At 40.7% G+C, this 13,501-nt stretch overlaps 1 protein-coding gene across 3 annotated transcripts in view; it reads left to right on the top strand.

Annotated features, from left to right (window-relative positions):
* TBC1D22B (TBC1 domain family member 22B) overlaps positions 1-8,787 on the top strand; it is a 57,498-nt gene extending 48,711 nt beyond the window's left edge. For 2 of the 3 annotated variants that reach the window (XM_042465869.1, XM_042465870.1), the window contains 5 exons: positions 4,436-4,542; positions 6,119-6,194; positions 6,680-6,807; positions 7,105-7,200; positions 7,707-8,787. In XM_042465869.1, the coding sequence (XP_042321803.1) occupies positions 4,436-4,542; positions 6,119-6,194; positions 6,680-6,807; positions 7,105-7,200; positions 7,707-7,835 (536 nt within the window). In that variant the 3' untranslated portion in view covers positions 7,836-8,787. Of the gene's footprint in view, positions 1-4,435; positions 4,543-6,118; positions 6,195-6,679; positions 6,808-7,104; positions 7,201-7,706 lie in introns of those variants that run through there. The other variant, XR_006103765.1, reaches the window with a different exon arrangement.
* Positions 8,788-13,501: the final 4,714 nt, after the last annotated feature.

Consider the following 13,501-nt stretch of genomic DNA (forward strand, 5'->3'; position numbering starts at 1 on the left):
GTTGTGATGTTAACTCTGCAGGGATAAGAGGAATAAAAGTATCTGCACTGGATAGTTAATCGGCACAGAAGGAAGATTACAAAATCAGCACAGAAGAAAAATGATAAATACCCCTTCCTGTAACATTACTGTTCAGTCAGATTCAAAGAACCCCCATAGCCTTTAAGAAAAAAGAAAACATGGGGCACTCCTACTATTGTCTCCCTTCCCATGTTTGTTTTGCATTTTGTACACAGAATGTAATGTTTCTGGCTCTGCTACATCCACTCAAGTCCAGAAACACATGCCAAGTCTACATTTTAACTACTGAATTACCCTTTCCTAAAATGTTTCATTCAAATGCACTTTCTGCACTTTCCAGATTAAAATGTAGCACTCTTTAGGTTAGAGGGTAGCCATGAATACAGAGGAGGGCAGTTTACATAAAGGCATCAGTGAATATAAGTCATTCTGTGCAAATTTTGGTTTTAAAATAGAGGTTAAACATGTCTGAAGTTAATAGAATCCTCCAAGGCAGCAAACTCTGATGGAAGGAACTATAGCTCAAAACAGCCTTTTGCCAATCCTTCCTGAATTCAGTTTGTAGAATTTGGTGCCTGCCTGTCTACATCCCAGAGCAGCTGCCCTTCCTGGGCTCCAAGCCCTCAATCCCTTGGACTAGAGAACCGGGCCAGTTGCTCAGCAGTAGCTCTTAACACCATGGGAGATTTGAATGGCTTGTCCTTGGCTTTGTAAAAGAAGCATGAGGAAAGCGTAACCTCCTGCTCAGTGCTGCCAGCCAAAGCAGCTCTTCGTAGGGACACTGATATGCATTAGCAAAGCAGCTGCCATGGAGAGAGGCAAAGAGTGGCCAGATTTGTATTCCTCAGCTGTCTCTCATGGGGTTGTCGAGTACATCCTGGCACAAGAAGAAGGAAGAGATGCTAGCAAGGATTGGGGGTAGGGGAGTAATGATGAGGCTTGATAAACTAGAGGGGTCACTTTCTGGCTTAAAATAGGAGAAGTCTTGAATTCTGTGCTTTAAAAACAAAGCAAACTCTGTGATGAGAAAAAACACCTCTTGAAGATATATTATTTTTAATTATAGATTTTATTACATAAAGTTGAATGGTGAAGTGGGGAGTAGCCTTGCACAGTCATTTGTTGGTGATAGTGATTTTTGTCCAGCGTTGTTGTTTTTTTCTGGACTCAAAAAGAATGATTAAGACTGAAAATGTGGAGACAGCAGGATAGAGAGCTTATGGAGGATCTGAGAAGTGGATGGAATTCCCCAAGACAGAACACGTGTCTCATAGACCACAACATGGGGCTTATATATGAGGTTTCTTCATGCAAAGAGAGTGAAGGATGTTCAGAAATATGGAAGTGGCTAAGAGAACAGTTATACCTATAAGAAAACCTTTGACGTCAGAATGATTTCTGTAACTGTGTCTTAGTTTTAATATATGCAGCATTTTTATGCTTCTAGAAACTTGCATAATTCACATTAAAACATTCTTAAAGGTGCTGTCACGTTCCTATTTTTCTCCCCTTCCTTTTTATGAGTTGTCATGTGTATCTTTAAAATTCACATAAGCAGAATCCTATATTCCTAGCTGGAACTAACTGTAAGGTTTCATATACCCACACCTACACAGGCAAAGGATGCACGAGCTGATCCTGTAATAAATGCCATGGTGCTGATATTGGGTATGCAGTGAGGATCTGGGGGATGTTTCAGGAGGTGTCATGTAAAGGACATGGCTGGGACCTTTTAAAATCAGAATCATAACATTGGATGGGGCTGCAAGGGATGTCTGGCAGGGAGAGAGGGAAAAGCCGAGAGATAAAGAAATGGGGGGTGGGTTTGAGGAAAACTTTTCGTTTAATTATTCAAGAGCCTGGCATTGTGTAAGTAATATCCTTAAGAATTGCAAGGAGTTCATTACAGGTCACCCTAAATAATATAATAGTGTATATGATTATGCTGGCATAAAATAGAAATCAGTCCACGATATAATCAGTGGATGGGAAAGTTACTTATAAGAGTGCACCCCCACCCCCAGAAACACTTTCTTTCCATACAGGGCCATGGGAAGGGAGCATTCTGAAAGCCCCCTGGCTGTCTGAGGGCATTGGTCTCCTCCTAAGCAAACAAATCACTCTCCTACCCACCATATTTCCTTCCCCATTCATGGTTTTTCTTCTCTCCCAAACCTAGCTGTTCTTTCGCTCTATGAGCTCAAATATCTGACCAGAACTCCAGAAGTTCTCTTTCACCTTTCCTCATCATTGCTGTCTTCTCAAAGAAATAACACAGATTAGTTTGCCTAACAGCATAGCCATGTGACCCTTTCGTTCAAGTCTAATATTTCTTTTCTTGAGACAGAATGTTTCTTGAATGCGTCAGAGGGAGAGACGTCCATCCTAATAATTCTAACACATTCTAACTACCTGGTCCATATTTTAACTTAACCGTGAGTTTGGGGAATCTGGAAAGTTAGAAGAAATTGCTAGGGAAAAATAGGTGAATTATTGACTTGACAGGTTATTCAATGAGTTAATTCCAAATTCTGAATAATATTTTTATATCACTCAGTATCTTTTTGCAATGATGTACATTAAAATTAAATTGGGAAATACTAAAACAAATTAATTAAAAATATAGTATAAATAAAACCTGAACAGAGGGGAAATTAATGCAGTAAACCTGAACACACCAGATCTTTTACAATTAAAATGGCACAGAGAATTGATAGTTTGCTTGGTGCCAAAAAAACACAAAAACAACCCCATAACTTGAGATACTGGCCAAACCTTTTTGGGGAGAACATTCTACAGTTGGGTTAATACTACGGAAAAGGCATGCTTTTTAGTGGCTGCCTGCCTCATCTCCTTTGCTTATAGTACCTCAAGATCATCTCAAGTCCAAGTGGGTGTTAAGTGTTAGGAGGGAGTCCTTCAGACAACCTAGTCCAGACCATTTAGGATACTAAAGATTAATACCTCCACTTTGAATAGGGTTTGAAATTTATAAGAACATTCCTAAACTGTAAACCTGATCCAAACTGTGAACCTGATCCTTTAGGAATGGCCAAATTTAATGGGGGCTACTTTCCCCCTCCTGCTTGGAGGGGGCACTCAGTTTGCAGTTCTTGGAGTAATTTTTATTCAGTATGGAGAATGCTGATGGATAAACATAATTCATGGTCTAGAATTTACCCACCTTTGCTCTGGAGAGAGTGCAGCACCCTCTAGAATATGTTAAAAGGCCACTCAGAAGGAGAAGGAAACAGAAACCATGTACTGACAGCACTTCTGTTTTCCTTGTACAGAATTTCAGTTTATTTCTCCTCATCCAGTCCATTACTGTATTCAATCATCAATCCAGAATATCTAGTGTTTCACAAGCATTAGGTAAAAGGTAAGACCAAGCCAAGTACCGTCTGCATATTGATGACACCTCAGTCCAGACTTCTGAATTACCTCTCTCGGTGGTTTCTTGTAGCTGTTAATATGGAGGATAGAATATGGCTCTGTGGGATCTTATAGCAGAATGCTTAAGTGCCAGAGCAATAATTTCTCAACAGTATCTTTTGGGATTGAGAATCCCAGTAGGAGCAAAACTACCTCTAACCACAGTCTTGGACAATCTCTCCAGAAAGATACTGTGGTTTATGGCCTCAAAATCCATGGAGAGACAAAGAAGGCATATCAGGTTTGTGCTTGCAGTGCCCCTCTCATGACAAAAGATATTTGACAGCAACACAGGCAAACCATTCAAAACCCTGGCCACAAGCCCCATTAAAATATATCTAGAAAAACCAGTTCACCGAGGAGTAATTGGAGTTTGCTGGCAATTTTTTACTCAAATATTGTGTCAGCGAAAGGGACATGCTGGGTTCTTTTGTTCACATATTTGGGGTCCAGGTTAGGTTACTTCAGGAGTAGTACAAAATTCATTTAAAGACCGCATTGTGTGTACTGTAGTGCACTCTTAGATATACGTCGATCAGTGTGTAATCTATACTGGGGGGGGAAAGACCTACTATTCTGTGCTAAAAGTAGTTGCATTTTACAATCTATTCATGAAAATGTATCTGTATCTTTTCAATCATAAAGGTCAGAATTTCTTTTTTCTTTTTTCCCGCCTTTTTTCTTTTTAAAAAACAAACACAATGAAAGATGAATTTCTCAGGCCCCTGACCCAGTACTGAATTGTATTTTTCCTTCAATTTATATGGTTTTGGATCTAGCCATAATCATAGCTAATAGCAGCCACCCTGAGATTGAAGAGCAAACCCACCGCAATGCATATAGAGCAGTCTGGCAAGAGTCTGTACAATAAGTGCTAAAGGCAAATTAGGGAACACAACTTTAACCATTCATCTTACTAAATAGGAAAGCATATCCAACACCTTATTCTTCTGGATTTCTTTTGCCTTTTGTTTTTCAGAAGAGGATGTGGAGAATTTTGATGTTACAAACCTGTCTCAGGATGTGATGAGGAGCATTGAAGCAGATAGCTTTTGGTGTATGAGCAAACTACTAGATGGGATACAGGTAGCCTTTGCTTCATCATTTGCCTCTGTATCTACATAGTGAAACTATGTGCATGTACATGGGTGTACTCCATGCTTTAAAAAGCTGCTTCCAGGCAACCTAAATTCTGCCTCTAAATATCTACTTTCTATTCCTCATATGAATGATACCAATTCAGTATATTTGCATAATTTATTCATTCAGATCAGTGCAGTCTTGCTGAGTATAACTTTTGCACAGTTAAATCTAAAGTGCCAACTGTACCCATTCCTGGAGATGTCTTGTCTTGTTTATTTTTGTTTCTTTTTGTTTTTAGCATATTAGTTTATTACTTTAGTATTTTAGCATTTTATAGTGTGGTGTTTTATCATTCATTTTTTATTGTATATGTTCTGATGTATCACCCTTAGGTGAAAGAGTGTTATATATTTTTGATTATGATGATGATGATTTGGATCTGGCCACAGTGGTACATACCTTCGTTATATCCAGCTGGATTATTGTAATGCTCTCTACATGGGGGTGGCTTTGAAAAGTGCTCAGAAACTTCTAATGGCCCAAAGAGCTGCAACCAGGTTGTTAACTAGGGCTGGCTACAGGGATCATACACCTTCCTTATTGCTACAGCTCCATTGGCTGCCAGTCCATTTCCGGGCACAATTCAAAGTGATCATTTTGACCTGTAAATGACTTGGCAACAGGTTATTTGAAAGACCGTATCTGTGAGTCCATTGTCTGTTAACATTGTTTGGAGAGGCCCTTCTCTTTGTCCCCCCACCCTCTCAGGCTCATTGGGTGGGAACATGGGAGAGGACCTTCTTGGTGGCTGCTCCCTGGCACTGGCACTCTGTTCCTAGAGAGGCCAGGATGACCACATCCCTGTTTTCCATTTGGGAACAGGTAAAAACATTTTTTTGCCATCAGTTTTTTTCAGATTGACAAGGGTTGGGCTTTTAAATGCCGTGCGATTCAGATTTTATATTTTGTACATAGTTTTTAAAATACATTTACTATTTTAATGTTTAACATTTTTAACTGTATAAAGTGTTTAATTTGTTTTTAAAACATTATATTTATACCTTTAAAATGTTTTTGTATTGCTTTCAATTTGTATTGTTTTAAATCTGCTGTTAGCCACCTTGAGTACCTAAATTGGAAGAAAAAGATAATATAAATAAATATAATATATAGAAATGCATTTGCCAACATTACCCCCTTCTTTATCTTTGTATCATGCGTATTTCTTAAACAAGTTCCTAACAAAATGTGATTATGTAGCCAGTAAGGAGAGAAATGGTTGATAGCACAACTGTTATCTTCCATTACCTTTACTAACCACAGTTAGTGAAACTACTCATGTAATCTCATCCATCCAGTAGTTTCTCATGACTACCATCCCCAAAGTTCTTTCTTGGTGGTAAAATAGGTTGCATTAATTTGGTCCCAGAGTGCAGCTCTAGTAATTCTTGTAAAGTTCTGCTTCAAAGGACAGGGAAGCCCTTCCAGAAATGGCAGTTCAAAACTAGTTCAAAAAGAATGGGCATTTTCTCTTTAAATGCACTGTTGTTGTTTTGTGTGTGTGTGTGTGTTTGTGCAGGACAACTATACATTTGCACAGCCTGGAATCCAAAAGAAGGTCAAAGCACTGGAAGAACTTGTTAGCCGTATTGATGGTAGGTGAGACCAAAGCTTCTAAAGATGAATTTGCACTTGTCAGATTCTTAATTGTTCATATCCCCACCTGAATCAGAAGAGAAAAAAGACATTGTGACAAGTACAAAGCTACCATTGTGACAAAACAAAGCTTTTAAAGGTTTCTTTAACCAGACAGCTGTGCTAAGGTGTGGTCCATTCAGGATGTCAAATCTCTTAGGTTTACACCATTAAGGAATGTTAGAAAGGGAAAAACTGGTGTGAAAGGGGAGTGGGATGAGAGGTTAGCTGGTAGGCCTACCAAACTGGCTGCAGTATTTAAGCTGCACCTGTAGAAAGCTTGGGATTTCACTCGTTTTTTAAGGGGGGGTTGGGTTAACTTGAGAATGAGGTTGATTAGAGTGTGTACAAATGAAATTGAAGCTTTACTTAGATAATGGCTTATGAGGTTTGTCAGTGGGAGACACTCCATATTCAACAGTGTAAATGGAATGTGCTGTTTCAGAACAGGTACACAATCACTTCAGGGAATATGAAGTGGAATATCTGCAGTTTGCCTTTCGTTGGATGAACAATTTACTGATGAGGGAGCTTCCTCTTCGCTGCACCATTCGCCTTTGGGACACCTACCAGGTATGGGAGTTAGACTATTTAATCTTACTGTTGGGAGCTTTCCTTTCTATAGATGCCTATTGTTTGTGTACTGTTCGCATTACTCAAATAACCTCTCTGTTGCTGGGATTTTGCATTGTTTCAACAATTATCTCGTATGGGAGCAGTCAGCTTTTATATGCCAGTATATTCAAGTGAAGACTTGTGTCGTGCATATATGCAAAAACTCATAAAACCTGGAGAAACAGTAAGAAATGAGCTACACTAATTTTAGACTTTTTAACCCCAAGTGTTGTGGAATGTTGTTGTTTTTTTCAGTCTGAGCCAGAGGGATTCTCTCATTTCCATTTATATGTCTGTGCTGCATTCTTGATTAAGTGGCGGAAAGAGATCTTGGACGAAAAGGACTTCCAGGTAAATTTTCACAAGGCACTTACATTTAGGAAGAAATGCAGCATGATTATCTTTCTTGAGGCATTTATCAATCTAGGATAAGACAACAGACTGCACCGTGAGCAATAAGATCTCTAGCATGTGATTAGGTGAACAAAATGATGCTATCTAGAAGTCCAGATATTTTCCATGAGAAGTCAATACAAGAGTTTCCCTGACTGTGGGATTCTAAATATGTCTGTTAAGATAATAATTAAATTTTCTGTGTTTGAGGTTTTGATCAGAATTGTGAAATACATTGCATGGTTTACCACTTATCAACAAGGTCACCACTGTCCTAAATTGGTGAAAATTAGTTACCCCAGTGACTACCATTCATGCTTAATTGAAACTAAGCATGAATTTGGCTTGCTCCCTGAGCTGTAGATATCTGAACATGTCAAGCCACAAACACACAAAATGAACTTCTTCTTGCTTAAAGCAATAGCCACACTGCTACCGCCACCAAATTTTGTTCTTCATTCCAGGGCCTTCTAATGTTGCTACAAAACCTACCCACGATACACTGGGGTAACGAAGAGATTGGACTCCTACTTGCTGAAGCCTACAGACTCAAGTACATGTTTGCAGATGCCCCCAATCATTACCGCCGATAGGCTCCATGGTTCTGCCTCTGCTCCCTATCATCTTAGCCCAGTCCAAGACACTGTGGCATTTCATCACTTGAGTTCTCAAACACTCTGACAGGAACCACTCTTTGCTGTATAAAGCTCACACTGGACTTCTGTCTTAACTTTTGCGTGTGCCTGCCACTCTGTGCGTGGATGTGCCACTCAAACAACCATTAGTGTCCCATGCTGTGATGGTGGCCTGAGCTCAGATGGGGGAGACGTCCAAATAAACTGAGCCTCTGAATGCACTCCAAGCTCCAGCCTGGGTCATCTGAGCCTTGCAGCCTCTTGTTAACCCGCCTAAGCACAGAGACACTCATGCACTCCCAGCTGGACCTGTATATCCCCCCCCCCCTTCAGATGCTGTTCAATCAAACTCCCTAATGAAGATGCCTTACAAAGAGCTCTGCCCTGGGGAATGGCAGTGCCATTGGACTCAAGAAGCTCTCAGGGCTTAGCTTCACTCGGCGTGTCGGAAGTGCAGCATTTTAAGGGTTAACAAGAGACATACACTCCACACCCACCCACCCACACAAAGTTACACTCTTGTGCAGCATGTCTCTTTGCATAGATTGGTACACATGTGTTCAAAAGGCTGTCTTGTCCACACACACAGTTTGGAATGATACAAGTGAACAAGACAGGATTTCTCCTGTGATTGACTGAATTAATGAATTAGTGAATGAATTGAATGTCTGACCTGCTGTGTGAATTGAACTGAAGGGGGAAGGCTGTGCTTCTAAAAATCTTTCTGTGACAACGACACTCCTCCAAGGCATTATGTGTATATTGTGTTCTTGTGTATATGGGTAAAAGATGTACAATATCAGTCTTCTGTTTGTAGCAGATATGATTTTATATTTATAATGTGTGTCTCAAGCGTGTAAAGGCTGCCTAGGTTACAAATAACAATGCCCCCCTGCCTCCCCCTGCCGTCCGCGTTTTGAAAAACTCCGCCCCCCTCCACCAGCCCATTATTCCCCCCCCCCCCCCAAAAAAAATCATTTCATTTTGGTCATGACAAACTTCACACCAAAGCAAAACATGGAGTGCCCTCTGGAATGGCAATAGTCTCTCCTCAAGCAGTGGAGCTGTGGTTGAGACCAGGCCTATATTGTATTGATCTCTTGAGATGGGGAGTGGTGCCCAGCCTGCATTACCTGGCCTTTCTCTCCTCCCAGCCCTGATTGGACTCTCCAGGCTTTTCTTCAGCAGTGGAGAGATGGGCTTCTTGTTTTAAGGCTCTTAACTGTTCTGGAGAGATAGGAAGAAGTGCTGGATTCTGTACCAGGCTCCTTTCCTCAATGCTCCACTGTTGTCTCAGTGTGATTTCTAACAAAGAACAAGAAAAAGTTTGTTTTCATTTTAATGTTTTTTTCCCCCAGCCAGCAGGTAGAGTCTTGTTAGTGCCAAGCCTTGACCTCGGTCACATTTGTTCCCTTGGGCTGTTTTCAACTTCTGTTGGGCCGACTTGTCATCTCATCAGGCTTCAAATTGCCCACTCCTCATTTTGTTTTTTCTCTTGGGGCTGAAAATGAAAAACACTCCAGCATCTTTCTTTTAGTGATGGCACCAGGGGACGTGGGAGGCACAACAAGGCAAGAGTCTTGCTGCCATTCAGCCACCAAGCAGTGTCTCTCAAATGGCATTTCTAACCTGGAGTTGCTTTCTCAGGCATTCTGACTTGATTTTCTTTTGTGTGTGTGCCTTTTGTTGTTTCCTCTGAGACAGCGACCTGGTGGTCATTAGTTTAACATGACTAATTAAAAAAAGAAAGAAAACCAAATACATGTTGCCAATATTTTATTCTTACTGATTTTATAGGATTATGAGCAAGTGGCAAAGCTTTTGCAGGACTTCCTCTCTTTCCTGAATTCATCTCACATTGGAGCAGGCTCCAGTGCAGGGTAGCATTAATTCTACAGTAGTTTTTCTTGATACTGGAATTCCCCAACTAGACTACACTAGTTGTTAGATTTATTATTGTTTATATAGTAAGGGCAAGAAATGTGTGGCCCTTCAGATATTGACTAGTCAGCTGTAGACAGCTTAGCCAAAGATGTAAGTGATCATGGGAAATGCAGTCCAATGATATTTGGAGAGTGGCACAAATTCCTATGACTATTTCAAAATTTTCACCATGTCCTAAAATCCAGGAACATAGTCCCCCAAAAGCACAGCTTGGAAGGTAGGATGGTTCATTAGCTCCATGGAAGAGAAAATTATTTTAGCCTGGTGATTAGAGAATGAGAGATAGGAGATGTGGAAGTCAAACTACTGTCTTCTTTCTGTGCCTTGCTGAAATCTTTTGGGCCTCAAGGTAGTTTCTTTATAGGTAGGAGGAAAGTCTGCGTTCTTTGCCTAGTGATTTTTTTGCACAGATTATGCTAGTTAGCTGGGTATGTGGAATTATAGTTCTTGCTGTCTGAAGCTTTCAAGACTGTGAGCCTGTCTGCTCAATATCTTCAAACCATCCTGGATCCAAACCTGATTTTAATAATGGGAACTAGCAAAAGGCAAAGTGGCCTCTCAGGCAGACCTGAAAAATGAATACAGCATATAAACGTATTTCTGGAGAAGGCAATTCTGGGGCATTGGGAGCTCTGTTACAGAATCACTCAAGGGGTCACCAAAGGGCTTCTGATGAATGGGATGAATCTTGACAATTGTCCAGTTAACAGTTACAGTTGCAGCTAGAAATGATTGATTTGGTTTTGGGATTCATTGCTAGGAACTGCCGGTCTAATTGAGCTACTTTGTGGCCAGAGTTGGCATGAAATGTGGTTCAGCCGACCAAGATGTACAAACACAAGACATGTGAAACTAGCCACTCTTCTGCTATGGTAAATCCTTCTGAGTTGTTCCCATAAATACTTGTTTTAGTGCCACCTTCACCCAAAAGGTATATCAAGAAGACCTCACAGCTGGGACTGGACATGCTTCTATTTTTCATGCAGACTGGGCTGGGCACAGCAGGTCACTCCAACTTTCTCACCCCCACCCTAAGTTAATTACTAGTAAAATAAAAAGTTAACTGGAGTGGAACAAACGTAATTACTTTTTGGGAGCCTAATTATCTGCATTTATTGCCAGTGCTTTGTTGTAATTGATTGCTAATGGTCTGCTTCACTCTGGAATTATCTAATTAATGTCCCCACAGAAGAAATCAGACTCCACTCTGAAATGGCAGGGGTTGTTTTTTTTTCTTTTCTTTTGGAATCCTGATTGCAGTTGTCTCTGTTCTGGTGCTGCTGTTAGTCTTTGTTTATATCTGGATCCATCCTTGGAATTTGCTTTGCAATACTGAATGTCCTAGACTTTCTATTTTCTCCGGCAAAACAGATCTTGCTTACTGTTGGGGGCAAATCCCAAATATGTGCTCCATTATGTTGGCACATCTTCAGTGCTTTTGACTTTTTACACATCTTTTTCTTCCTCCTGCCTTAATTCTTTCCCATGCAAATTGCATTGTCTGGCAGTGGTTGCCCACCATGCCCCCTCTTTTAGGTTGTGACTATTATCTAGCCACCACCTTCTAAAGTATTCAGCTATTTAAAGAGAGAGAACTCTGATACTGTGTTGTGAATTCAATTGAAGCTGGGCTCTTTGATGCACATTAGCAGTGGTAACCTAATTTATCATCACCACATCACTTTGGATGCAGCTTAAGTATATGAGCTGATGGCATTATATTTGAAAAGACAGGAGTGTTTGGTTTATAGTGTCTAGTCTGAGGTGGTTTGTTCATCTTTGCCAGTCTTCCTTTGAAGTTGCAGTCATCAAGTGTTGACTGTCCATATGGAAACAAGGCTTACTAGAGGTTCCTAAAACATTGCTCTAAAAACCCCTAATCTATAAGGTATGTTGATGATTTTTGTCTTTTCATCGCACTAGCTATGGTTATTCTTCTGGAAAATAAGTAAGGTGTTACCTCCCCAGAAGAAGCTTATAAAATCCATGCTGGAAAGAAATATTGTGTAATATGAAAGCTTATGGTCCACATTGTGATCATTTTTTTTCTTTCTCATAAAAGCATGTAGAAATCTCCTTGAGGGCAAGAGGTAATCTCACAAAACAGCCCCCCCCCCCCAACAACCATTTATTTGAAGAATTCAAAAAAGGCTCTGTGTACCACTCTATGTACACAGAGCTGTTCTTTGACAGGGTAGATTCAGGACCTGTCAGCTCAGAATGGGTGTAGTCAGTGAGAAAAGGAGGTTTGCCATTGTGCCACAGGGTTACTATATAAAATCCTGTGATCCCCACATATGTTATTTTAAAATGCGAGGGAAATAATCTGAAACTTTCTCTGCACTTGCCTTTTTCTTTGGGCATATAACATATAAAGAAAAGCTTGTTTATACACGGTCTGTTTCAGATGCTGAGAAGATGTGAGGACAATGCAGTCTTAATTATGTGCAAGAGAAAATGGAAATTGAAGCAAAGGTAATCTGGCAATATAAGTAAGAGTTACTGCAGAGCCAAGAAGAATAAAAAGGTTTAGGTGTTACAAGAAAAATTGGGCATTACTGGGAAGAATCATGAAATTACATTAGTTGTCGTGTCCACAACACCAGTGCAAAGAGCAGAAAAGATTGCACCACACAGCCATGTGACGTACACAGGTTTTGTTTCTCCTAGGACCTAGTTTTTCTACATCCCTTTTTCCTGCAGTATTGGCAAGAGTAAGGCAGACATTTCCCTAAGGATACCTCTTAGCAACTATTATGTAATGTGAGCCAGTCTGAGGCTTATTCACACAATCTGATTGACACATGTGGAATGCAAATTGAGTGGATCTATGTAGAGTTTAGAGTAAAAGAGACATCTGCAGCTTTCAAGATATTAACATTTTTATTAACAATGACCCCAATGGGATGCAAAAATTATTACAACCTGTTCCTTATATAAGAAGTGTATTTGTGTGTTTGTGATCCTTGATTTCTCTAGAAGCTTCTAAACAACTTTCCATATTGTGTGACTCCTCCATGAGACATTCACTCAAAGGGCCTGTATGCATGAGCCCATGCTCCCCCTGCCCTTGTGTTGTCCTGTCCAGATGACACAGGGCATTAGCCCTCAGCCAAGATCAGGCAGACTGGACATGGGTCCAGTGGATTCAGCTTGATCCCAGCCCAAAGAGTCCATAACCCAGTCAAAAAAGACTGGCTGTTTGATGTGGATCTAGGAAACTCTGTGGTGGCAGCTGTCAGAGAAGATGGCTTTGCACACCCCATACCTGCTTCTGCCATCACATCTGCAGAAAAGACCCTTGTTGTGGCCTCTGATGTGAAAAGGGGGCACCTGGCCATGTGAATGTTGATCAGGGTTTAAATGCCACGGAGAGATATGGGCTTTGAAACCATAGTGAGAACAGCAACCTTGATATTGTGTCACTATGGAGGTCTTCGGCACAACAACATAGGGCCCCATTCCCACTGGTTTATAAAACAGATCAAGACTCAGATTATGGGGGCATCGTTCCCGTTTGAGCATGCATTCGATCCTCATTACGCTGGTTTTGTTCCCATTGGAATTCGAATCTGATCCCCATGTAATCGATTTTTCCAGGGAAAACCTGAATCAGGGGGGGTCGAACCTGGGTTAATTTGACTGCACTTTTCCGGAGGTTTTTCTTGCACCTCCCGTGT

This window comes from Sceloporus undulatus, chromosome 4, assembly GCF_019175285.1.
Source record: "Sceloporus undulatus isolate JIND9_A2432 ecotype Alabama chromosome 4, SceUnd_v1.1, whole genome shotgun sequence".
In the NCBI taxonomy this organism is placed as follows: domain Eukaryota; kingdom Metazoa; phylum Chordata; class Lepidosauria; order Squamata; family Phrynosomatidae; genus Sceloporus; species Sceloporus undulatus.